The sequence below is a fragment of the Pteronotus mesoamericanus genome, unplaced genomic scaffold (assembly GCF_021234165.1).
Source record: "Pteronotus mesoamericanus isolate MK-2021 breed Mesoamerican mustached bat unplaced genomic scaffold, CSHL_Meso_final contig_177, whole genome shotgun sequence".
Taxonomy (NCBI): Eukaryota; Metazoa; Chordata; class Mammalia; order Chiroptera; family Mormoopidae; genus Pteronotus; species Pteronotus mesoamericanus.
In genome coordinates, this window is record NW_026555073.1 from 569,428 (window position 1) to 597,397 (window position 27,970).

At 37.3% G+C, this 27,970-nt stretch overlaps 1 protein-coding gene across 1 annotated transcript in view; it reads right to left on the reverse strand.

The window, feature by feature from the left end:
• PCDH11X (protocadherin 11 X-linked) overlaps nucleotides 1-27,970 on the reverse strand; it is a 376,452-nt gene that overhangs the window by 76,345 nt on the left and 272,137 nt on the right. The window contains exon 6 of the mRNA XM_054566617.1: nucleotides 26,965-27,154. Within this exon, the coding sequence (XP_054422592.1) occupies nucleotides 26,965-27,154 (190 nt within the window). The remainder of the gene's footprint in view (nucleotides 1-26,964; nucleotides 27,155-27,970) is intronic.

Sequence of the window (27,970 nt, forward strand, 5' to 3'; positions counted from 1 at the left end):
AATTTCTCTGCTTCCCTTTTAGCAAACTATTCAAAGTCATCGTCTATCCCAATTGTGCATACAGAAACTGTATATCACGCCTGTCTTTCCCAGTCTGCTGTGCGATTGTATCCCACCCCCGCCATTTCTGAAGGTTGGCATGTCGTAGGAATCAGTCTTTAAACCTTTCCGCTTCTCCATTCATGGCTTTAAATTCCATCTAGACTTTGAACTGGAAGCCAGAACAATTCGCCTTTAAGCCAGCCTTGTACCGACTTATAGTCACAAAGCCAATGGGACTCCGAACATTTCTTTTAACCCCAAACTTGCTTCTCCACATTATCATTTTAATTTAAAAAATACAAACTCCTATTCCCTTAGGTAAATAATATCAGAGTAACCCTTGATTCATTTATTATTCTTTAATTGCATATCCAATACTGTAAGACTTCTGTTGGCTTTATCTTCAAAATGCGCCTGCAATCTGTGCCGCTGCCGTCCTGGTATAGCCCATAATAATTCACCTGAATTATTGCACCTTTCTACCCTGAGTCCTTGTTTTTGTCCTAGTCCTCACTTGGGCTCTTCTCCAAAGAGCAACCAGAGTGATCAGTTTTTATTGCTTTTCTTATTTTTATTGCATTTTTTCCATTGCCATTTACCCTCCTTATACCGTCTTCCCTGCCCCCAGCCTTATTCCTTCACGCTGATAACGGTTTGTCCAGGAGCCTTGGTTTATCACTGATTATAACGAAAGTGTCTAGAAAATATTCAAGAAACAACTGAGACGTCCGAAATAGTCACAGGAAGACGGCACATTGTGTGGAAGAGTCAAACACGTCCAAGGATGAGATTCCCGGGTATTTCTTCCCTTCTGTAAAGCCAGAAGGTGGAGAGCTGGCGGCTAAATCTCCCGTAGGTTTGTGTCCTTCTGACTAGAGGGACCTAGAAGGGTCGGACAATGTGAAGGAAGTCCCAGAAACAGAAATCTTAAGAGTAAAGAGAATCCCTATTTCGCTGTACGACCCACTCAAGTACCAGGCTCACCGCTGAGCTGGCACAACTAGGGACAGACCCAAAGCAGACGGTACCAGAGTAGCTCAAATTTGAGAAAACAATTGAGATTACAACAACTGTCTGCTAAAGAAACAAACAAATGAAAAATTAATACTTGGGGAATTCAAATAGAATCTAGGATCTATACCATATAACCTTTGACATAAAAAGACTAAGGAAAATATGACCAATTCGAAAGACTTAGGGGAAAAAATGCACAGATGCAAACAGAGCCTGAAGAACAGAGCCAAAAAACAGGATTGAAACCTGAAAAGTTTAAAAAATTATCACTATGTCATGAGAGTGTCAGAAAAGAGGAAGAGATCATTGCAAAAATATATATATTCGAAGAAATACGGGCCCCAAACTGTTACATTTGATGAAAGGAGACCGCGGGAGTGATACCCAGAGAAGGCGATTCTCAGACAAGAAAAGGAAGTAACAAAGAACAGAGCAGAAATCAAGAACATTGAAAACGAAACTTGTAGGAAACAATGAAATCAGAAGCTGGCTATTTCATACAAAGGAACAACACAGGATTGAGTATATGTTACTTTTCTTGTAATGATACTTCCACATGGACAGTTGGAGTTTAGTTTATTCTATTTTTGTAAAAGTGATGAAAATCACTGCAATTACATAAGGCGAGTGATAAATGAGGCATGATCGTGGACACCGTCTTTATCAGTTTATCACAACTGGATGATCTAATACTGTGTGGCAGGTAATTAGAAACAAAATTTGGAAACTGCTGGATCGCATTCCCCGGTGTTTTTCAAATCTCTCAAAGCATATTTAGGAGGAAAATAAGCATCAGTGGCGCGTTGCCCCTATGGATTCAAGACCTTGAATATTTAGATTGTGCCATATTTGGAATATTTAGATTTAAATCTGCACCATCTACAAATCCACATATATTCCAAAAAGATATGATGTTTGGTCTTAATGTTTTTTGAAGAATAAGATATCCTGAAGGTAATAATCATAAATGAATACCAGATATGAAACTTTTGGAAATACCCAGGAAGCTTTTGTAAATAAGTATGATTTATTTACCATGATCACTCGGGCTTTGGTGACTTCAATGGTGATCAAATTGCCTCTCTGTGAACATAATGGAGTCTTTTCATAAAAAGTCTCAAAAGTTAATGGGGGAAAGAATAATATCATCCATATTTCATCAGAAGAAATTTAAGAAATAAAACTATGATCGTACTTCTTTTTCTTAGCGTGTTTTCTTTGGTATTTTGTTCTTCCCACCATTGCATTGGATGTCTTTTCAATGTAAAGTGTCCTCTAAAAATGGAATTTACTTCCCAGGAATACTCACACTGCAGTAGCAAAGCGCAAAGCCCTTACCAAATTCATCAGGCTTTGTGAAAAGTTGGATGTTTGTACTTATTAGGCTCTGGCTTGTTGCCCCAGGAACTTAAGTCCATGAAATGGCTTTTGTCTGTCAATGTTCCCTGCAGTAAACAAATTATTAGATGAATTATGACAGAAAGTAAGTGCAGGGAAATGACAGTGAGAAAGCAAGTGGAAAGCTATGAACCTCTTGCTAAATAGATCATAAAATTTTGTCCTCTGGTGCCATTTTCTCACTATTCTAAATATGTCGCATGGCACTAAGAAATAAAACCGACATAGCTATCATTTCTGTTGAAGTCCCTTATGCACACGGCCCCAGGTAATGCGATGCCATTCTAGGTGGCTAATATGAATAATTTATGCAAAATCTCAGGGGGCTGAGCTTGTGTTTTTCAAGATTGCAAATCCCTGTCTCCCTTCCTCCAACCTCATTGGCCTGATTACCCAAAGAAGTCTTTGATCTTAGTGACTACTATAAAAATAGCAACATCATCACTGTTGAACAAATTGGTGCTAAAAATCAATACAAGTCAACTGGAATGCAAGCAGGAGGGTAAGAATAAATGCTTTTATAAGCAACATTTTATAAATGTGCACGAGCACCTGGAAAAACCCTAAAAGTTACTTTACTTCGCTAACCTTTCCTTCTAAATGAATAATTCTTGGTTATGAAAGGAAAGGAGACACCTAAAGCTTGATATTTTTGTCTCAGTAGGCAACAAAGCTTAACAGTAACAATTTCACACACTTAAACTAGTCAAAACGACTACTAATACCAAGGGCATTAAACCAGAAAAACAAGGACTTACTTTTCAGTCCCAGTGTGAGACTTATTTTACAGTTCCAGAATGCAACATATTTTTCAATCCAAGAATTTGACTTATTTTTCTTCCCCAGAGTGCTACTTATTTTTCAATCCCAGTATGCAAGTAATTTTACAGTCCCAGAATGCGACTTATTATTCAGTCTCAGAGAGTGACTTATTTTTCAGACACAGGTCAATTCTCACATGTGACTTATTTTTCAGTCCCAGAGTGCGACTTATTTTTCAGTCCTAGAATGCGACACCTATGTCGATCCCAACACACAGCATTTCCGACATGTGGCTCATTTGCCAAGCTGATGCATCTTTCCCCGCATGCATGTCAACCTTGCCATGCGTGTCGACTAGGGCCCACCGATTCTGGTGCATGTGTCATTTTCAACACATGTGTTAGTTCTGTCACGAAAGCCTTTATCCAACCAGGTCAAAGGCTCATAATATTTAAAATGAGCAAACTGACCACATCTTATACAGTAAACCAATCTGTTGGGTGGGTTATTCAAGGCTTAGCTTTCTCGTATATGAAATAAGAACAGGTTTGGGCATAACAGAGAAAAGAAACAGAAGAAAAGAGACAGCACAACCGTGTGACCATGGATATCAGCCAAAGTGATTTGGCCGTTGTTCAACGCTAACTGAACACATTACGCGACCAGCTATGACAGTGTGTCATCGTTGCCTGGTAAGCCTTTAACACTGTGTTATAAAAAGCACGCATGAAAACAATTATTAACACTTTGGAAATACCAATTTATATAAAATGCAACAACTAACACTGATTTGTTTTTTAAACTTCAATTAACCCTATCTGTTCAATTGTATTAGGATTCTGACTTACTGCTCGCTTTATTTGTGCGCACTACACCAACTCTTAGAAAGGGCTGTGGTAGCTAAAAAACATCCGCCGCTTAACAGCCACCCACCTCTGTCCTTGCTGGAATCAATGAGATGCGTGCGTATGAAATGGAGCGACTGGCTCGTACACTACACCTATAAGTATGACGTCACGTTCACCAAATAAAAAATGCCACCGACATGGCTTGGAATTTAAAAACAATAAATAATGTATAACTTTTTTCATTTAAAAATTTTTAGTCACTAAAATAAATAAAACCACCAGGTTTTAAAGTGTTCCCAGATAAATATGTACAAAACCCCCCAAAGGATTCAACTTTCTAACTTCCTTTATAAATTGGGCCCAGATCCTCTTTTTAAACATATTGCCTTCCTTTTCTACTCTTTTTCATTGTATGTACGGGAGATTTATACACAAAATATTTGTAAGTTGACTTAAGAAAACACACCAACACCCACTCCAGCATACCTGTGGCTTTTAATTGCTTGGAAAACATTAGAAATATTTTAAACTCAAGTCACTTGGGAAGCTTTGTTATATATACATTCCGTACAGCACAGTGAAAAATTAAAACAAAAACAGTGTTTACTTTCCTATAAACACACATTACAGCAATTATCCCATTCACAAAGAGTGAAAAAGAACTATTTACATGACGAGATCTGTCCGGAAAAAGTCCAGCCATTGTTAATACAATGAGAATGGTTTTCACGACATGTGTGAGGTTCCAAGGTGCCTACTTTGCAGGGGACTGAGGTGTCATTGTCCTACATACAATGTTTCTTGTATCCTTCAATAAATGTCTCTTATGTTTCATATTACACGTTTGGATACCTTCTGGACAGACCTTCACATTTTTTTCTTCCTCATAATATAAAGCTTGGGAAATAAAATATTATTTTTCACTTGTAGAATGTGAATGTTTTAATTGTGAATTTTTCAATTGGTGCGATCTCCCCTATTAGTGAAAATACACATTCAGCATAAATTGTGCCCTAGAATTCACATTTGCATGATTGCTTTTCAGTGAAGTATTTAAATAGGTCATACATACCTCTCATTGTAGGAATAAACATAAATTATTTTTCTTAAAATTCCATACAATTCTGATTCAAATTCAGTAAAAAAGTTTCTACTGGAAATGTTTTCAAGTTGCCTACACTGTATGTCCTTGATTATTTTAATGCCAATGAATGCAGACTTGTATTTTAGGATGTCTCAGAAATTTTCATTTCATAGTCATGAAGCGGGAAAGGAAAGTTGATACACTTTTACTTTCATTAAGAGACCAGTAGTTTATTTCATATTAAGAGGTAGAAATTAAGTTCTGTTAGTGATACGAAGGTACATTAATATTTTGAAATAAACGTCCATGCTCTCTAGAAATTATTAAAATCACACTCACGGGTGCACATATGTTCACCCATTGTGCCAAGTGGCGCTCCAGAGTAGAGCGCTGTTCACTCTCATCTCAACGAGCTCTGAATGCGGTTGTTAGTGAGCTCTAGAATCGTTCAACTCAATACCGTCTGCTTCAAAGAAAACACAAAAGCTAAAATAGCACAGTGAGGTTGGAGGAGTACTACACTTCATTGTAAGGCCCCATGCTTATAAAGAAAACCGTCTTTCCTCTACAATCTAGCATATTGATCACAAGTGAGAATTGATACCAAACTAAATGACAACAAATTATACACTGTATCCAATGATAAATGCTGAGATTATAATTGCCTTCTAGAAATCAATTTTTCAATTTGGAGAGCATTGGATTTGGCTGCGAATGAAAATTCCACTGTGATTTTCATATCTTTTTTTGGATGAGGATTTTATTATGGGGCTCAAGATTTGAGGTGATAGCTGGTGCAGTCACGTGGCTCTTGGTGATCAAGAGTCTTGAAAAGCTGCGACCTTTTGGAACAAGAAAAATGATTCTCTAGTTCTCCTTGCTCAACACAAAATCGATGTGTATGTGTGGATGAAGTGAAGAGGTAAAGAAACACATTTGTGTCAGGCTTACCTGTTAACAGTTTAATAACTTTTCATTTTGAGATAGTAAGTTTTATCCCATATGTTTCTTTTTGGTAATAAAATGCTATTAGCTTGAACACAGTAAGCGCATGATAAAATACACCGATATCATTATTTATTAGTAGGAGCAGTATTTAAACATTGACTTTGCTACAGTTTTCAAATTTACGACAGCAATTACTGCCTGATTCATTCCATCATGGGAGATTAAGAGAATATGAGTTGAGCCCTGGCCGGTGTGGGTCAGTGAACTGAGTGCTGGCCTGCGAGCCAAAGGGTTGCCAGTTCGAGTCCCAGGCAGGGCGCAGGCCTGGGTTGCGGGCCAGGTCCCCAGTAGGGGGCGCGCAAGAGGCAGCCACACACAGATGTTTCCCTCTCTTTCTCCCTCCCTTCCCCTCTGTCTAAAATAAATAAATAAAATCTTTTAAAAAGAGAGACTATGAGTTGAGATGCCATAAAAAATTAAGCTCTCCAGACCTCGTTTGTAGTAAGACCCTTCTTAGATAAATATGTGCATCAAATAGCAGTGTTTGATTTCTCTCAACAGAACTTTCCGAGTCCATGAGGAAACGATAAATGCATATAGATCCACAGGTTGTCAAGTTCTCCTTAATAAATTCTTGGTTATTTATGCTATAGAAAATAATCAAAGACTATTATAATCTCTGTAAATTTCTCTGTAAAACAATAATGAATTAACTTGAGGACTGAATCGGAGAATTAGAGGTATTTTTAAATGGCAGGACTTGGCTTGCTTTTCTTGCTATGTTAGGAAAAAACACCCTAAAATTCAGTGTATTAGCAACAAAGTATTTATGCCCAGTTGACGACAGGAGGAGCCACAGCGTGAACAATCCCCTAGCCCCATGACATGTGACAGATGCTATTCAACGACCTAAAAGGACCCTGAATTTTCTGGGTATCGACGCTGTCCCATACCTGGTACTGACTTGTGTGTTTTTCACCTACCAGTGGCCAAAATTCTTCTCCCCACCACTAAACAAAACCAAGTAGATGAGGAAGAAACATAATATTCAACACAATGAAGTAAATTAAAAGGAGGGGAGGATTTAAGTTAATCTAAGAGTGATAGGAAAATACCAATTTGGACTCTGTGCTTTCGAGAAAACAGCTCCAAGAAAAAACAGCAGTAATATCTCTTGCTTACCCTCCGTTAATCTAATTAGCACATTCAGTCTGAATTTCTTGTTAACTCTTAGCTGCCCTGAAAAAAAACAGTGTAACCGCAGAATTCTGCCAATTTCTGCAACATGAGGGGAACGCGTCTTCATAGCACTATATCTCTTGCAATATATTTGGATTTTAAAACTGTTCTGCCCCCTATTTTTATTAGTTTTAAAAATTAGACATACAAAACCACCAGAAATGGAAAACACTGTAGTTATTTAAACTATAGCCTGTGACTTTACCCTCTTCCACAGTTAATCACAGGATCTAGGTGGCTTTTCCTGAATGAAGACTTTTCCTTATTGACTGATTCCACCTGGATTGATATCGCTTTTGAGAGACACTCTATTTCGTGTGCTCATGGCACAGAATTTTCCCTTTTAGATAGAAGATCCGTGTCCTTTGAGGTCCTCAAACGCCATTGCCCCTTATAAATTTCTGGCATTGCAGATTCAAAACGTGACTTCTAACATTTTAAGATTTCCTACTATATTTTATAATAATGACTGTGACACTTGGGTTTCTGGACATACCGGCTCTGAAGTCCTTTAAGCCAACTCAGCCGAAGTTAATGAAAATCACAAATTATATTTTCCTTTCTATTTTGAAGAACTCTACTATCTCTTTTTAAAACCTTTTCTCTTCAAAACCAATTTCACCTTGAAAATATCATAAGAATATCTCCTTTGTTGCTGTGCAGCTCATTCTCAACGTGGACAGTGGCTCTCTACGCGGAGCAGGGAAGGCATTCGCTCTGTCTCTAGCTAAACAGCTGCAGGGGGCAAACACCAGTAAGTCCTCAGGCTGGTCTTTCTCCGTTCATTACGTCCCTTCCTACCAACGGCCCCAATACCGACGGGGGAAACCCTCACCCGCACAATGGGCAGTTTCTTTCAAAATACTTTATACTTGAGGGAAGGGAGCCTTTCTTTTCACACAGATACGTCCTTTGAAATTCCTCACAAAGTAATTTAAGCATTTACTACAGCCGTATTCCTACTGTAAATTCTGCTATCACAGGTCCTATTTATAAATATAGCTTTACTTTTAAATGTTAACACTGCTGGGAAAAGATAAATATTTCACATTTCAAAGCATAAGTCTTAAATAAGCAATTTCCTTGCATTGATTTTCAGTAAATACAAATGCGAAGAGTCCACTTACTGAAATAGAATCAGCACAGCAAAATGAGGTAAGTAAGGCAATTAACTAAGAGCGATGTGAATCGAATAGACTTACGGGCCAAATCCGCACCTGAGTTTTTGCCCTTGTTACTTCTTAACCCAATTATTAACAAAGCATGATTCGAATACGATGCACCTCTTGTAATTTTATGGAGCACAGAGTTCGAAATGTTTTATTTTCCAGAGCTGGGGAGTGAAACACGCATGATCGTGTACTCGGCGCATCTACGCTCCCACTGGCACGCGGAATCTGGAGAGCGTGTTCACCAACATGGGATTCATTCACACAACACAATGGTTGCAGTGACAAGAAAAACAATGCTTTATCTTCCACCTTGAACTCAAAGCAATTAAGAGCAGGGGAAAACTTACATTTGATGGCGTCCGCAAACAGAACCTTAAATCGAGTTCTAGTTTAAATATTGTGTTGTACGCTTATGTCTATATGACAGCGTTGCTATTTAAGATTTGTCCTCTGCTGAACTATGACGACATCCGGCATATTATTGGATGACACATCATTTATGTTAATTCCAAGAACCCATTTGGTATTGTAAATAGCATCTCTCAAATTGGTCTTGCATGATTAAAATAAGTATAGCCACAATCAGAGGAAGTCATGGTAGCAAAATAAATTCTCCCAAACTACTTTATAACTTCTTTCACATTAGCAAACGATGTCTTTTCCCCCTGGTGCTAAATGCCTATCAACAGGTGAAAGCAATTATGGTCCATTAATTCATTAAAATACTCTGCATCCATTAAAATGAATAAGATAGATAAGTTCTTTTTAAAGTAGACTATTCTGCAAGATATTTTAAGCAAAAAAACAAGGCACATGCACTAGAGCATTTCTCATCTGTGTAGTTAAGGATCACAGATACACATATGCTGGTACATAGGCTGGGGGTGGGGGTGGAGACGAAGCAAAAAGCTTTTACCAGTGAAGGGAATTGGGGAGGAAACCAGGTGGTGTTTACAGGTTCATACATGTCTTTTATTTTTAAATTAATTATAATATATATTTTTATATATAATTAATTATAACCAGTACTGATGTTCTGGGCCATTCTATTTTCTTCATTATCCTACGCCCCCAAACAACATTCTTTCTAATAGAAAGTGAAGGCACTAGGACCAAATATAACCAAGGCTCTCTCTATAAGAAAGTAAAACAATCAGTTAACTCATTCATTTAGTTCAACAATTATCTTCTAAAATAATAACAAACGAGACCACTTATTTCCTAGTGTGGTCAATGGAGCTTCCTCTGAGGAAGAGAGTCCTCTGATTGTGTGATATAAGGTACTAAATGTTTTGCACTGCTTCTGTGATTTGATCCTCAAAATAATCCAATGAAATAGGTTTTATCATTATATACCTTTATATAAAAGAAGACGTTTGATGGACCGTAAGTGTGTAACTCCACCAAAGTCACAACCAAACACCATCCTCTATAACACACACCTTTGTATTATAGGTAGTTAAGTCCACTCTCCAGTACCTGCCTACCTCACCCATTCACCAGACAGAGCAGAAGAATTTCGTAATTAGTTTTAAAATACAACCTATTTGCACTTCTCTGCCTGGCTTATTTCACTCAGCGTAATAGCCTCTAGGTCCATGTCATAAAGGGTAAGATTTCATTCTTTTTCACGGCTGAGTAGTGTTCCGCTGTGTAAATGGACCACAGCTTTATTATCCATTCAGCTACCGAGGGGCACTTGGACTGCTTCCAAATCTCGGCTATTTATTATAAACAATGGTTCAATGAACATGCGGGTGCATACATTCTTTCAAATTGCCACATGATTTCACCTATATGTGGAATCCAATGAACAAACAAAAGAGCAACAGACTTGCAGACACAGAGGGCAGACTGACAGCTCTCGTGGGGAAGGGTTTGAGGAGGACAAAAGGGGAATACAGTCAATAATATTGTGATCACTCTGTATGGCGCCACTTAACATGATTTTAATTTTAAATTAATTTTAAAAACCAACCTACATGCCTGGTCACATGGTATTACTTAAACTCTACTAGGAGAACCACTTGCAGCTCTGCTATTTGCTTTATCCCTTTAAAATAAAAACATTTTCTTTACAAAAGATTAAGGTTTCTATCCCGATACATACAACTTTAAAATAAGTAGCAAACGGTAGTGTATTTTTACTATAGATTAAAACATGAAGGTACAGGAAGGCTAAATCTCTTATATAGATTTTTGTTAATTAGTGAAGAGATTAAATGTAATAGCAATTTTCATTCTACATTTCTAGGTGATCCAGCTAAACACTTCGCTACATAAATAATTCAAACATAAATGAGGGTAGACTGGAAATCCACTCATTTATTTTGGAAGACAGTGTAATATGTAAGTATTTTGAAATCTGTTTTTATATCTCCTTTCAAAACTTTTGATTCCTGTGAGGTTAGACACATTGTTTCTTTAGCTATTTTTATTTAAGTATTACTGAAAGTAGGTTAGGTCAATTAGAAAATGTACACATATCTTGTGGCATTTGTACATTTCACACTGTTGAAAGGAGTTATGCTTTTGATAGTAAACAGTGAAACTTTAGAGTTACACTCTTAGTTACATTCTGCCTGTGTCAACATTGTGCACAATTAACTTCAGTCATCACCTTGAAGATAAGCTAGTGACTCATATCAAATTAATTAGTCCTATTTACCATTTTTGAGAATTACTGCTCAAATGAGGACAATTAAATCCTACAAAAGAAAGGTGAAAATGTGAGCCACGTTGAACTTTTGGGTAAGATTTTATCTAGGAGACAAAGCTTCTGCACTGTCCTCTTTCTCTGATTGCAATTTCCCTTGCCCTTGATAAGACATATTTGCAGGGCCCTCCAGCTTGTTAAATATTCAGCAGAAAGTTTATGGGCTTTCCCATAACCTTGATTAAAAGCCTTTTGGGAAACTAAATGCTGAAACAAGAACTTTACTTGAAAAGCAACTTGAGTGCTCCATGCTGATTTCTGATTCACTAGTAGTATTTATAATCAGCAGTCGCCACGTAAGAGGGGGAGGTATGGGAAAGCAACCTTGCTCTTCTTATGACGAACGAGGTGCTTGTAACACAACTGGGTTTAACAACCAGAAGAGATTTATTTTTAAATTCATGAGAGGAATTCACGGTATTACTTACAAATTTACATTCTGCAAAATAAATAGCAAGTATATATGCAATACAGATCTCTGTACACACATATAAACAGATACTCTAATGCACAAATCATGATGCTTTAAACCAAAATAAATAAGATATTTGTAAAGTTTAAAGTTGAATGTCTAGGTGGAAATTAATAAGTCACACTGATTTAGGTTCATTTTTATGAGGAAGCTTCATTATCTTAGGATAGATGGTAATCCTCTGCCAAAGTGTCTAGTAAGTCATCTTTATCTTCAGTTGGATAAAAATGGACTTGTTGTACTTTATTAGTGACTGATGATTCATCAGTTCTTCAACGTATAATTTTGTTCTGGAAGCCCTCCATTATCAGTAACTCAAGAGGCACTGTAGTAAAATCTCCTGGATTTAAATACATTATTCATCTTTAATTACAATCTATGAAAATCCAGTACATTCAGTTTTCAATCTGCTGTCCTTTGAATCTGTTTTGTTTTGCTCCATGTATAAAATAAGTTACTAAAATTATTCACCATCACTGGATCACTGCCTTCAATGCTTAGATTGCAAAAGGTAACCTGGAAGCTCAAAAATAAACTTAGTTCTTATATAACATTTAAAAATAGAAGTCAATATGATAGTTTGATCTTCTTAATGTATATGTAAACTATAATTTTTCTTTCCTTTATTTATCCTTCCATTTGAAAATAAGCTTTATATCTACAGAATTTATTTCTTACATTATTTATAAATGATCTTTGTCAGTTCAGGTTTTTAATGTAAAACCTGACACAATTTTGTGATTCAGTCATAAAATAAGCAGAAAAAGAGAAAATTGGCAGATGATGGGATTTACAGAATTATATGTACTTTTGAAAGTCCTATGAAATAGTTTTGGAAGATCATATTTTTTATGAATTTATCCATTCCTTCTAGATTGTCTAATTTGTTGGCATATAGTTTGTAATATTTTCTTATAATCCTTTCTATTAATGTGGTATCAGCTGAATCAAGAAAAATCATCCCTGGCCATGTGGGTCAGTTGATTGGAGCATCATCCCATATGCCAAAAGGTTATGGGTTCGATCCCCAGTCAGGGTAGATACCTATGCTGTGGATTTTATCTCCAGTCAAGGTGCACATGGGAGGCAACTGATTGATGTTTCTCTCTCACACTGATGTTTCTCTCTCTGTCTCTTTCCCTCCCTCTCTCTTTAAAATCAATAAATAGATCCTCAAGTGAGGATTTTTTAAAAATCAGAAAATCCACCCTGATTCACGTAGCTCAGTTGGTTGGACATCCTCCAGCAAAGCAAAAGGTTACCAGTTCAATTCCTGGTCAGAGCACAGGCCTGGGTTGCAGGCCAGGTCCTCGGTTGGGGGCATGCGAGAGGCAACTGATCAATTCTCATACAACGATGTTTCTTTCCCTCTCTTTCTCCCTCTCTTCTCCTCTCTCTAAGAATAAATAAAATCTTTTGAGAAATCTGAAAATACGGATTACAGTTAATGAAATAAAAAAAAGTAATCAAAAATCTCCCCACAAAACAAACAAACAAACAAACAAACAAACAAAACCCTGGATCTGACGGGGAATTTTACCAAACATTCGAAGAACTAACACCTGCCCTTCTCAAACTATTCCAAAAAATTCAAGAAGAGCGTAGGCTCCCTAGCTCATTGTCCTCATTCCAAAACCATAAAGACACAACAAAGAAAGAAATCATAGGCTAATGTCCCTGATGAACTCAGGTGCAAAAATCCCTAACGAAATATTCGTACACTGAATACTGCAAACATTAAAACCATCATCCACCATGATCAAGTGTGATTTATTCTGGGGAGCAAGGTTGGTACAACATCTGCAAATCAATAAACGTGGTTAAACCATATCAACATAATGAAGGATAAAGCCACAGGATCACCTCAATAGATGCAGAGAAAGCTTTTGACAAAATCCAGCGCCCATTTATGATAAAGACTCTCAGGAAAGTGGAAATAGAGGGTACATAGTTCAGCATAAAAAAGGCCATATAACAACCCGAGAGCCCACATCGTACTCAACAGGCAAAAACTACAAGTGTTCCCTTAAGATCAGGAACAAGACAGGGATGTAGCCCTTTTACTCAACATGGTACTGAAGTCCTAGCCACAGCAATCAGACAAGAAGAAGAAATAAAAGGCACCCAAATTGGAAAGGAAGAAGTAAAACTGTCATTACTTGCAGATGACATGTTACTACATACAGAGAACCGAATAGATTTCTGCCCCCAAAAAATGACTAGAACTGATAAATGAATTCAGTAAACTAACAGGATACAAATTAATATCCAGAAATCAGCTGCATTTTTATATGCCAATAAAGAACTATTAGAAAGGGAAACTAAGAAAGCAACCCCATTCACAATTGCTTCAAAAAAGAATAAAATACCTAGGAATAAACCTAACCAAGGATGTAAAAGACCTGTATTCAGAAATGTGTAAGATACTGAAAAAAGAAATTGAGGAAGATACAAGTAAGTAGAGACATACGGTAGGGAGAACTCATGGATAGGGAGAACGAACATCGTTAAAATGTCCATACCACCCAAAGCAATCCATAGATTCAACACAACTCCTACCCAAATACCAATGATGTATTTCATAGAACTAGAACGAATAATCAAAAAAAGTTATATGGAACCACAAAAAAAACCCCAAACCCCCCAAAATCCTACAGAATATCATTAAGTGATCATCCCTATAAGTAATGTTGACATCAGAAGTATACCATAGTCTTAGAGAAAAAGTTTGTTGTTTAATATTGAATTATCAGGACATAAGAACAGTCTAGCTATCATTCTATAGTGCAAATAAAAAAACACTGAAATAGACGAAACTCAGTTTTCTTCACAGATTTAAAAAATCTGCTATCATATGACAGTCGCGATCTTTTCCAGGAAAACTTCAGAGTGCCTTGGACTTGCTACATGATGAACAGCCTACCTTAGATTACAGTTCCAAGACCTGGAACTCCAATAAATTACCAACAGTCTGTTAAACCCCAGCGATGACAATGTGCTAGTGTTTGTGTGGCAGGCATTTCGGGCACCAAACATCGGTTTTCAAAGTCTTTCAAGATTTCTCCAGCTGATCATCACATTCATGGCCTTGAACAAAATAGGCGTTCTTGGGTTATACGGTATATGTTATATTTTTTACAAGCTACATTTTAATGGATTTAAGATATATTAAAGCGGTTTGCCTTCAGGGCTATATCAGATACATAATATAAGCCTTTAACATAATATTTCCGTGGGCTCTTAACGTTATGGATCCTTCCAGAAGTAACACAAAATATGCAACACTACTGAAAAAATATATGCATGTGTGTACTTGCGCTGTATAAATAGAGAACCTAATTGCTCCCAAAGAGAGGCTCTGTTTACGTAAGGGGGCCCTCCCTACCTCACCTGGGCTGCTCTAACAGTCTCACTAGGCCTGTGTCAACGCTGAACGAAGCAAGTCTGCTCTCACTATATTAAAAAAAGAAAGAAGTTATTAACTTACCTCCCTTCCCACGACCAATGAAATCGAATGAAAGAATCATCTCTATTCATCAACCCACAGGTGGGAGGTAAGACTTATCGTTAACCTATATTAAGCATAAGCCCTCAGCCCATTGACAGGGAGAAAAATGGCATTTTTCCATCCAGTTCCTTGCAATAAATCACGTTAAAATATTCCAATAAATGCTTGGTCTCATAGAATGCTGACATTGTACAGAGCATTAAAAAACATATTTATATTTGACAGTGAAACATTCTTGTGATGCTGTAAAAAAAGTGGGGCTGCCGTGTCGACAGGGTAAGAACACAATATTAACCCTGGCTGGTGGGGCTCAGAGGGTTGAGCCCCGGCCTACAAACCGAAGGGCCGCCGGTTGGATTCCCAGTCAGGGCGGAGCCTGGGCCGGGTCCCCAGCAGGGGGCGCGCGAGAACCAACCACACAGGGATGTTTCCCTCTCTTTCTCCCTTTCCCTCTCTCTAAAAATAAGTAAATAAAATCCTTTTAAAAAGAGAACATAATATTAAGGATGATTCTGCCTCTTAAAATTGTGGGAAGTTATAAGAGTGGCAAGTACAGTAATCTTTTTATTACTTCTTGTTGAGTAAGTTAGTTTGGTTTACCTTCAGTACGTTTGATCCTTACCTAGGGGAGGGATATTTATTTGCATGTGTGCTTGTGGAGTGGGAGGGTGAGCTTGATTTCCAAGCTAGAAAAACGTTCTCAATCTACCCCCTCTAACCAATCAATCTACCCCCTTACAAAGGAAAGCGTATTGCCTGCAAATTGAAACATGAACATGCTACTTTTGACTATATGGTTATTGCTGCTGCTGCTGTTACTATCCTAAATTATTCATGTCCGGAAAAGTTCTGATGGTTAATTTGAGAATTCTAAAATAATTGGATATAAAAAAGTAATCAATATATTGTAAACTGCGTGAAGTTTTAATTAGAAGAAGCCACAATGTTGACTAGAACTTGGCTACCTTTAATTCTTTGTATAGAATAGAAAAAGCCATGTAATTTCAGAGATGAAAACACATTTGCCTACAGTTTCCCTAAGCATCTATATTCAGAAAGCATCATGCATACTAAACATGCAGACTTCCCTCCATTTTATGTCTATTAGACTATCGAAACATTGGGAGATTAAGGGAAAAGATTGCCAAAAAATGAATGATGATAATAAAACAAGATGCAAGAACAAATAATCAGTCGATAATTCTTCGCTCTTTCCAACTAAACTAGGATATATTAGTAAGCAATGAGATAAAGAAAGAAATAAAACTCACACATAATCAGCAGTTATCCAATTAAAGTTTCTATCATAGAATACATCTACACTGAATTGCTTGGCAAATATGCTTTCTCAAAACTATTAGGACTTTAACAACAGGACATTTCTTTTTATGACTCTTAGGAAAGGCGGACTCTCCCGGATACATGCGAAAGTAGTCAAATAAAACAGTACGGTGCTCCTCACGCAATCGGAAACAGCTGCATTGCTTTTCCACACTTCACTGATATATCTTGAAATATAACATAATGTCCTTTGAGGCTTTATCACACACCATGTGAGTTATTTTAATATCTGAATTCATTACGGCCAATCATTGCCCTGCTCCCCCTCATCTCTGCCTCAATATATTTGTCGGGGCTCTGCCATACATGGTGCGGCTCCCAGCCCAGCAGCATTGGCATCACCTGGGCCTTTGTGTTGTTTTTAAAGATTTTATGTATTTATTTTTAGAGAGAGGGCAAGGGAGGGAGAAAGAGAGGAAGAGAACCGTTGATATGTGAGAGAAACGCCCAACCCACTGAGCCACCAGTTAGGGCCTGGGTGCTTCTTAGAAACGCAGAACCTGCCCCGGCTGGTGGGGCTCAGTGGAATGAGCACCGGCCTGTGAACCAAAAGGTCACCGGTTCGATTCCCAGTCAGGGCACAGGCCTCGGTCGGGAGCCATGCCCTCAGTGTGGGGCATGTGAGAGGCAACCACGCATGGATGTTTCCCTCTCTTTCTCCCTCCTTCCCTCTCTCTAAAAATAAATAAATAACTATATATATATTTTTTAAAAAAGGAACGCAGAATCTCTGGTGCCCATGTTAGGCTACTGAGTTCCCATTTTTTTTAAAACAAGATATCCAGGTGGTGTGCATGCATGTGAAACTTGGAAAAGTACTGTGGGACAACATGCAGGACCTCAACAAAAAACAGTATGAAATGCTCTAAGTAGATGAATATATTCAGAGAGATGTGCACACACTCCTTTAATACAACAATGCTATGAGGCAGCTGTTATCACTGCTCTTTTAAGGGTAAAAAAAACTGAGACACGGGGAACTAAATGTCTCGTCAAATGTCCTGTCACCGGTCACGGGTGGAACCGAGAGTCCGACAGGCCTAATTATTTATTATTTAATTATAATAAATTTAATTAATAAATAAACAGGCCTAATTAAATTATTACTTAATTGCAACAGCGATTAGGCTCCCTTTTGCAGATGGGAGACTGAGAACGAGAATGGAAGAGGACAAAACATATCTGCATCTCCTACATCTTAATGCACTTTTTAAATCTTAGGAGGGTAAAAATTCTTCAATTTTAGAGAAAAGCCTATCAGGGAGTGGGAAAACAAAGAAAATCAATGTGTTAAAATCAAGGATCTTAAGGTCTTATCTTGAATTTGCTACAATACATTTTTTTTTTCATTTTGAAAAACTAGAATTGCTGAAAGGGTTCAGAAAACCCAGCTGAAAATATATGATGAATTTCACCTATCCAGTGGTTGTTACTCTTGGCCTCAAAAGGCATCTGCTTTTATTCTATATTGAGTGATAATGTATAGACAGTTTCACTTCAGACTAGTGGGCTTTATGGGATCTTTCTGGAAGAAAGATTGTTTTTTTTTTAAATTTTTTCTTTCTTTCTTTTCTGTATTTAGCCACAGCCCATATGCTCTGAAACTCTGAGGGCATGTTTCAAAGAGTGAAATGGGTATTGAACTGGCTTCCGTCTGTTTAAGATATTTCCCCATGATATTTGGATTTCAAATATTTTAGAAGCTAAGCTCTTCTGTGAAAAGGTAATGGCCAGCTCTTTCAGAGTGGAAGGCTTAATAGTTCAATCCAATGGCACTTTTAATTGGAATTTCAATATTTGGACTTCATTCTGGTTGAATCCTGCCATTCCAATTTTCTACTTGAATAAAAAGAGATGTTTGTGCGATGTTTTTCAATATGTCCTGTTCTCCCGTCAATTCTATTCAGAACCAACCCTGGGAGAGGGGATTAAACATTAAAAATCATTAGTATTGTGGTGCTGCAACGGTTCTAAACTAGTAAGATTAGTTCTTATAGAAAATTATCTATGGAAAAGAACAAACAGCCGAATAAAAAATATGATAATCCAACAACCACCAAGGCCTTTGGCTCATTCATATTTCAAACATATCTCGGGTGAGTACTGCATCCTTGTAACTAGAGTTTGAATTAAGCAAAGTATCCTTGAATTCCTTGTTAATTTTTAATGTAGTCTTAAATAATGACATTATTTTGCTACATTCTTTAAAAGGACTTAATGTATATGCGCTATGTCTCTGTAAAGTCGGTTCCTTTTAAAACTCAAAGCCAGGAAGTGAGGACACATATTTGTCACTGGGACAGGAAGTTTACAGCTAAATAGATCTCCCGGTTAATTCAGTTTTGGGTCAATTTACATGCATAGATCAAAAGGAAACACAGTCTCATCCCAACTCTGGAAAACCACACCAGGTGAAGGGATAAAGCAAAAAAACTAAAAGAAAAGAAAATTCATATACAATTGATCGCCAGAGGGGAGGTGGCCTGACACGATCATATCCAGATGGTGGAACTGTACACTTGATACCTATTAACCAATGTCACCCCAATAAACTCAATTGTAAGGACATAAATAAATAGAAAACCCAAAACTACAGTGTATCAGGGACCTTTGCAACATACCACTGACGAACTGCGGTATAGGAGTAGAATCTTCTAAAATCTCAGTGAAAATCATCGCTTTTTACATGCTTAGATGCCTTTTTTTTTACTGTAAAAACAATGCTACTCTTCAGTTGAAATCATTGTCAGTGAAAGACTATTATAATGTTGACTCCAAACATTTTTACTATATGGCATGATATTAACTCAGTAGACTTGAGTCTATCAAAATTATTTCCCTGTTCATTGAACTTCATCATTCTGCTAGAAAATTGGAGTGGAGTAGAATAACAGGAATTAAAGAATGGAGAGTTGAGTTCTCAAAATTTTTGGCAGTTTAGATGAGGGATATGGTTATAGATTTACTCTGAGTTTCAGCTTCTTGATATTCTTTTTACATTCTTTTCAAAATGTTCACAAGAAATTTACCTTCTGTAATTTATTTTAATCCCAATTGCTTTGTAAGTGGCACACATACTAATGAAATAAATAATAAATTATTTATGTAATTCTACAATAGGAAAGATTAGCTTTGCTGACAGAGTGGTCGTTAACATGCCTTTACAACTACAGAAGATTCTAAATGAAAACCTCTTTTATTTTTAATACCTGCCTTCATCACATATATAAAATTCTTATCTCAATATGGATATATTAAAACGACAGTCCCAATTTGTTCTCTCTAGGAGTTTGTTTCTTTTGTTGTTGTTTATTTATTTTGTTTTTTTAGATTCCACATATAAGTGATCATTGCTAAGGTAAGTACACATCTAATCACTATGATGTACTCCTGAAACTAATAAAATCCTGTAAAATACTGTAAGTCAACTGTAAGTCAAAACTAAATTTAAAAAAAAAGACTAAAAAAAGCCCCCCAAATCAACATTTCCCTTGAGGGCTGGTACATATTTAAATTTTATACTTCTGTACTCTTAACAAATTGCTCCTTGCCAACATTAGAGACTGATCTACTTTAGAAGGCGATAAACATTAAATCTTGGTTTAGGACAGTTAGCTATTAGTAAAAAGGGCTAAATCTCAGTTTTCTCATTTGTGTAATGAGGGTGTTGGACTAGGATCATCTAAAAGGCCACACCCTAGTTCCCTTGTTGCAGACCTTTATTTTACTTCATTATTGCTTAACAGCCAAGTTTTTTAAAGTATGATTTAAATAGATACCCAAAACTAATATTTAAAATCACCTGCTTCCTCATTTCTTTTGAGAGCAATACAAATTATAGGAGAAGAAATTTCTGAGGAAAGAAAACTTTTAAAGGCTAATATCATGTATACTATTTAGAAGAACTTTTTTTGTACCATGCAAAATTTTCTAATATAACTTTGAAAAAATAAAGTGCCAGACAAAGAAAGCAAAGTGCTTTATTTTCATTATAGTGGAACTTAAATAACACTGACTAAGACTACTGAGTAAAATGGGGAAAAACTGTGTTCTGCAAACATTGTGACTCCTATTCCCTTTTGGATATGTTCACCATTCAATAAAAACCTAAATTAACATATTGCAGAAATCCTGGTAAGACTGTCTCTGGTTATTCATTGTTTAATAAATTCCTTGATACGCACTAGTTGTTGAGTGTTCTGTTGACAAAAGCAGTTATGAGACTTGTAAGTTACTGTACAATCTAAGAGTCACGCAGACAAAATATATCGCTATATTGCTCCTCAGTTGTTAAAATATATATATTTTTAAAACAAGAATTGGGAGTGTGGTGAAAGTTACTAAATACCCCAAGTCACCCGAAACTTGCATCTTGCATGACTGATTATATTACCTTTCAAAAAGCTACACAAAGGAACCAAAGGCACAGACGCCTCTTACAGGCAAAGGAAGTGAGGAGAGGGAGTTGAAGGTCCTAAGAGCTGCCATAATAGACATAGAAATGGTGAATGAACTTTATTATATGGTGTAGGCAGCCTAGTAAAAATTGAGAAGCAAAGGAAGGGTTATTGTGAAGAGAAGGCCACCTATTCTCCGTCACTGACCTGAATGGCTTTGAGTTTCAGTCGCCAGCTTGGGCCAACCTCCTGGTGCTTGTCATTTTCAAGCAGAAAAGATGAGATAAAAGACTGCTTTGCTTAGAGTGGCCTGCTTTTGAGTGATAAAGCTCTATCGAATCCATATTAGATTTAAGATATGAAACATACCGTCAAGTCTCCAACTTTAGAGATAAACTTTTCATTTTGATCAACGACTTGGTGACTTTTAAAAATTATCTCTAGTATATATCCTTCAGTGCCTTCACAAAGCCTAGACACTGCAAATTATAAGTCATTTTTCAATTGATCTGTGTTGTGATTGCACTTCCTGCATTGGAAAGTTGGATACGATAGGATGGTACAGTAAGATTTGTCTTACCCATTTTCCTATTATGATGTATTTTTTAAACTGTCATAAGGTTGAATAGAGCAAAACTAACTTTGCCAAAGCATGTCAGTTTAAGTGGCAAAATTAATACATATCACAGATCATTTAGAGCTCATTTAATAAACAAACTACTATCCTTACTCTTCCCCAAGCAATGGCCGACAGCTGAACTCTTGGGTGGAACCAGTCTTTGAAATCTACATATACACACATTTTTCTTTATATAACGCACCAAGGATTAAAAGCAGCTGGTAGTCATAGACAGTCGTGGACAACTTGTCTTTCAAAATACATGACTTCCGGTTCCCTGAGCTGATTCAAATTACTCATTCAATGATTTCATGCCCTCCACCTTCATGATTATAAGTTTTTAACAAACTCAATAATATTTTTGTTCAGATGAATGATTTACACAGTATACACTGATCACAGTTTGCCTGGAAATATATGTGAACAGTTTTATTTTGCTTTCAGATAACTGACCCCTAATGTTCTTAATTATGAAGGGTGGGATTTTAATGATCCATTATTAGCCGATTCTTTTAAAGCTTCATAGTTTCATTTTTAATTTTCCCAATTGTCTCCATTCAGAATTAGATGTTTAACACTATATATAGATAATACATATATATTATTTAACTCTTTGCCAAGAGTCTCGGGAGATCAAGGCAAAATTTGGCATTTCTCTCATGCTCTAGTCTATCAAATTGGTCTATCCACTTTTTATAACATGTAATTAGATTACTGGTAGCGGATCAATCAAAGTGTGTTGCCAGGGAAAGATTAATTACTTCCTTTTTGTGAATTAATGAGTACCGAATTAGAGTGGTAAGCAAACCTGATCTAGTGAAACCAAAAATGAATGTCAATGAGAGGTTACCTTGAGATACAGTCTAGCAGAGAAGTTGATCATTTTTAAAATAATGATAAAATGTATTTCTTCTTATTTTAAATGTAGAACTTCTTTAGTCCTAACTGCTCCGGGAACTCTATTTTTTCTTTTGCATCCCAGAAATTTGTAATGTAAAAGAAAAGCAATAACATTTTTAAAAAGTTGATGAAATTTTATGCATAATTATTGTTACTGGAAGCTCAGAGTTTAGACACTAAACCAACTGTAACAGAGTAACCTCATGTGTGCAATGGCCATGCCCGGTGATAGGTTTTAAAAAATGCAGATGATGTAACACTGATGACACTAGGTCCTCTCCCCACTTCACTTGGGAGAGTTCTCTCTGAAAATGATTGATTTACAGCTGATAAACTGAAGACTGGCTTGAATCTCTTTAGAAACATTCTGTTTCACTATTTCCCTTCCAAAGAAACATGGAAGTTATCTATGATGATTCCAATTATGATATACCAGTAGATTTTTAGAAATTTAGATGGTATCCTTTTCTCTCCAACTGATTCATAGTGAGATACTAACAATGCATCTTCTTAGAGAAACGCCCCCCCCCACACACACACATCTGACTACTTATGTATGAGCTGTAATGGGGTGCTGAGCTAGAGGTCCCCCGCAAAAAGCCCCAAAGCCCCCCCAGCTGTGGGTCGGGGGACGGGGGAGGCCGAGCAAGGCCACTGAGAGTTCCCGGGCGCTTCTGACGAGGGGGCCCGAGGGCCAGGGCCGGGACGTGCGGCGCCTGCGCGGAGCAGGGAGGCGGGCGCGGCGCTAACCCGGGCTGGGAGGCGTCTGGAGGCGGGCGGGGCAGGACTTAGGCGTCGGGAGTCACGGTTCTTACCGGCGGCGGGCAATAGAACCCAGAGCAACGGAACCCAGCGGTTCTGCTACTGAATTATTCAGAAATCTCTGAGGTTCAACATGGTTTAACCTTTGCTAATGTTTTCATGTGTCTCAGAACTTAGTCTGAATTACTCTATCAGAGCAATGTTTTACAGAAGAAAGTTAGAAAACATTTTAACTCTTCATATATCACATTTTACCTAATGCTACTTATAACCAAGAAGATATGAACAGGAGCCATGTGTAGTTGAGCGTGTTTAGAGTATTCCCAAGAGGATCACACTGCCCCCAAATACCTCAATCAATACTATCTCTTGTATAGTCGCAGTCACTCCCTTTTCTATGAGAGCCTTGGGTCCTTTCACAATAGAAAGGCTCGACCTGTTAGAGTATCCACCGTAGCCCAGCAGCAACCTGTAATGCTGTTGATGGATTGGACTTCTGTGGGTTCCTAACAAAACAGCCAGCTGTGAAGAGCAGAGTCCATTGGGAACACTCTCCCAAAAAGACAAAATCTCATAGAATGGCATGAAGTGGCTGTCATTGCAAAGGCTAAAGCCAGAAGATTGCAATTGTGAAACGGGATGAGACACGGTGTTTTATTAAACTTTCCTCCTAAAAGAGAAATAATTGGATTGCATTTGCTTGTTTCTTTACCTTAAAAAAGGAAAATAATATTCTTGGCAAAAGACTTGAGGAATGGATAGCAGAATTTTATTTCTTCATCTAATCAGCAAATTTTTATCAACCTGGGAACTATGTGTTAAAGTAGTATTAATAAACCCCCGCAGTCGATTTTGGGCAAAATATTATTCACAAAAGTTGTATTTCTATCTGTTTTTGTGAAGTTACAAGGAATTTTCAGAGCCATGTACTGCTTTGAGCAAGATGAGATGCATTTCAAAGTCTGTGATGGAATCTGCATAAGTTAATTTCCTCTGACAGTTTACCTTCTTATTTGTGGACTGACACCGGACAGTTTACTGGCGTCTGCCCCATTTCACAAATGCCATTACTATCAACTATGTCAGAGCCTCGGGGTTAATACCATCTGCAATAGCCTAAAGAGATTATTTTGCTATGGCAAATTTTGCATCAACTAATTTTTTTTGATCAAAACAAAACACATGCATGTACTATGTAAAAATCTCACTAGATAATACAACTTCTTTAAAGGGAAACGTTGTGCTTCTTGCACTTGTAATAATAAAGCCCTTTATTGTCCCAAATGGAACACCTAACCAAAAATTTTCTGGAACATGGCTTACAGGGACGTTTCAGGTCCAGCGAGAGAATAGATAGTCAATACTACTCATAGTAGAAATAGACTTAAAACGTTGACCCTTTTATATTGTGAGACATACACACAAATGGACATTTATCTCTACCCTTTGCCTAAGCTTATTAAAATAGCAAGGAGCAAAAATATATTAGTATTGCCTACAGCCATCATAATTTTAGAATAAAGCCTAACTAATAAAACTCTTTGTTAACTTAGATTTTGCCACCGCTTCATGCTATACTTACAAACCGAATATTTAATGAGCAAAATAATAGTGTCAATGGGAACACAGGAGAGAAGTACATTAAAAATACAGCTTATAGAAAGCGTATTAGCTCATACATAGTTGCTAACACTTGCACTCTTAACTCTAAATAAAATCAGATCCTGTACTTCATCTGAATATTATGAAAACAACTACTTATTGTTACATAGAATCTATTATACATAATTGGAATGGATGAACCTGTATTGAATTTCAAATGTTTCCTTATATCTAACACATACCTACCCTGCCCCTTTCACTATCAATAATATTCCATCTTAGTCTCATTCATTTTGAAAGTTTAGTTCGGGGTTAGATTCACACCGTGGATGTTTACTCTGAATTTATTCTTTAATTATTCCTATGCAAGCCTCTAACAAAAGAGCTAAGTAACACATGGCGTTTGTGAAGGAATCAGTTTTATCTAGTTTAAAGAAATGATGGGCATTTCATCTCTATATTATCACTGTTTATGTGACTGAGACACGCTTTCTTTTTAAAATTATAGTTTACTGGTTATACTATTACAGGTATAACCCTCTTTCCCTCTTTCGCCCCTCCCCCCAGGCCCCCCTCGGTCAGGCAAGCCCCCCCCCCCCTTGTTCATGCCCTTGGGCCATCGTATCAGTCCTTTGGCTGCTCCGAGCCCTGTGCTGTACTTCACATGCCCACGGCTGTTCTGTGAAGTGACTGCCTATTTGTGCTTCCTAATCCCCTCGCATTTTCTACCCACCTCCTGTCTCCAAATTATTGATATTATCTATTAAGCAGTTAATGATAGGTGTATAATTAACATAATTTATGAGTAAAAAAGAGCAAGGACACCTTGCTTAATGCATATTTGTTACATAGGACCATATTCTTCTTAGAGGTTGATTCTGAGTTTATTGTACTGGCGGATACAGTTACACATTTTTATTCCTAACCAGAAGTCATTATATACTCTGTACAGAAGTACGTAGCAAATGAAAGGTAGACTGGTGTTGCATGTTATAGAATTTCTCTTCCACGGAACGAATGTTGATAAATAATTCTAATATATTTATTAGAATATAGGGAGAGCAGATGTTTAGGGCTTTCTGAATTTGGGGACTCAGACATCTCTAAAATGTTTATATTGAAACACCTTTAATATCCAATGTCTACTTTTATAGAGAGAAAGAAGTTGATGTTATGGCATCATTGGTTCTGTGTGTTTAATCTTAGAAACTTAGATTTAGTTACATGTTGGTGTTCAGACAGTTGATTTCCCTTATTTTCTGGAGTTTCAAAAACAGAGGCTGAAAATACAATGATGGGGAAGCCCTTTTATTCTCAAAAACCACTTTTAAATAGTAATTTACTTTCTATGTTTTGCGTATTTGTTTATGCCTATGCATCCTCTGTATCACATATAATGCATACTCTTATATGAGTAGAAAATATAGCTGGAGAAAAATTATAGTTCTTGGAACTCAAGAATCTTTTGAGCTCTGTATAACCTTATGAAATTTTGTATTTCCTAAAATTACGAGGAAGTGAGGACGTACAGTCCATGTTCAAGATAATAAGTTTAACGAATTCTCTATTTAGTATCAGTCTCATGACCTTTTTAAAGAATTCAACATCTTTGAATTTTGTAAAATATAGCCTTTTATGCCCTCGGCCTGGAGACCAAATTTGAATACCTTTCTAAATGGTAACATGGCCCAAGACGTGGTTTTGGTACATTATTGAAAACCTCAACCAGCTGCTCAGCATTGAAGACAGGATATCTTATTTTCTTAAAAAAATTAATTTTCTATAGTTGTTATCCATGAGAAGAAAAGTAAATGTAAAAAAAAAATGTCCGTGAATTATAAAAAGAATTCACATGTACACGAATGAATAAAATAAAATAAACAGGCCGGTTATGTACAAATAAACACATGTTTCTGCAGATAGCCATAGAAAATCCTACCTATGCCTAAACCAAATGACCATGTGAAATTTCATAGTAAATTTTATGCAAAGTAGATGTGATCCTACATTTCAAATACGGGAAACGGATGCAGAAGGGCCTTCCAACTAATTTTGTGTCTGTAGCTTTAAAAGGCCAATGATACCGTGACAGCAGTTGTGACAAACTGCTACCCTGCAGGCCAAGCGAGGCCTCACTTACTGGATTCGGGGTCCGAGTTGCCGTCGCCCTCCGTGCGGTTGGGGGGCGCCACGCGGTCGAAGTCCTCCTCCTGCGGGTAGTCCAGGGGCAGGGCCCGGGCCCCGCCGGCTGGCTCCTGCTCTCCCAGGCCACCGTCGCTGCTGCTTTCCTGGGAGCCTTCTGGCAGGTGGAAGGTGACGCGCCGCTGGGACTGAAAGGGAACAAGAAAATTACAGCGTTTCAGCTCCGATCTGAACACTTGTTTAATGCAGCCAATTTCGAAAAGACATTATTTCCACTATTTAGTGAGGTCGCATCAACATTATCTTGACTTGGGGACAATTTCAGGCTTTTGTGAACCTGCTTCAGCTTACGGTTTGAAACAAGACGCATCCAGATGCAGAATAAAGTCGACGTGTTAAGAAGCTGTCAGGCTTATAGACATTCAAGCGCATTGGAAATTCCGATCACCATTTCAACATGGATTTATTAAGCTACTATTTGACAAGAATTCATTTCTTGAATAATAAGCATGCATACATATAACAAACTTTTATTGCTCTGTCTGTAATATTCAGGTGGGCTGAAAGAGTAAATAATAAGAAATTTATTCAATCATGCAGGCTTAGAAAATTTAAAGTACAAATCATCTTTTCAAAGAATCTTAGGGGCAATATTTTGAATCTAAATTTATTTAAATCGATTCTATCCTCTAAGGAATAAGAATAGTTACGTGGCATGGATAGCGCTTGATGGTAATTATCATACCAAACTATACATCTCATCTTCACTCGTAATTGCAGCAGAATATACAAAATAGACACTCGCCAAATAGAAAGATGAAACATTTTCTGTCCAAAACGAGAGGTTTTCAGGACACCCAGCAAGGGTGAGAACTCCGCCAGGCTACAAATGCGCCCTCGCCTCGTAGCAGTATTTCCCGCTGGGAATACTCGCTCTGGAAAAACCGACTGGACACGTGGGTGAACTGCCCATTCCGGACATTACTGAGCCTTATTTGATTCCT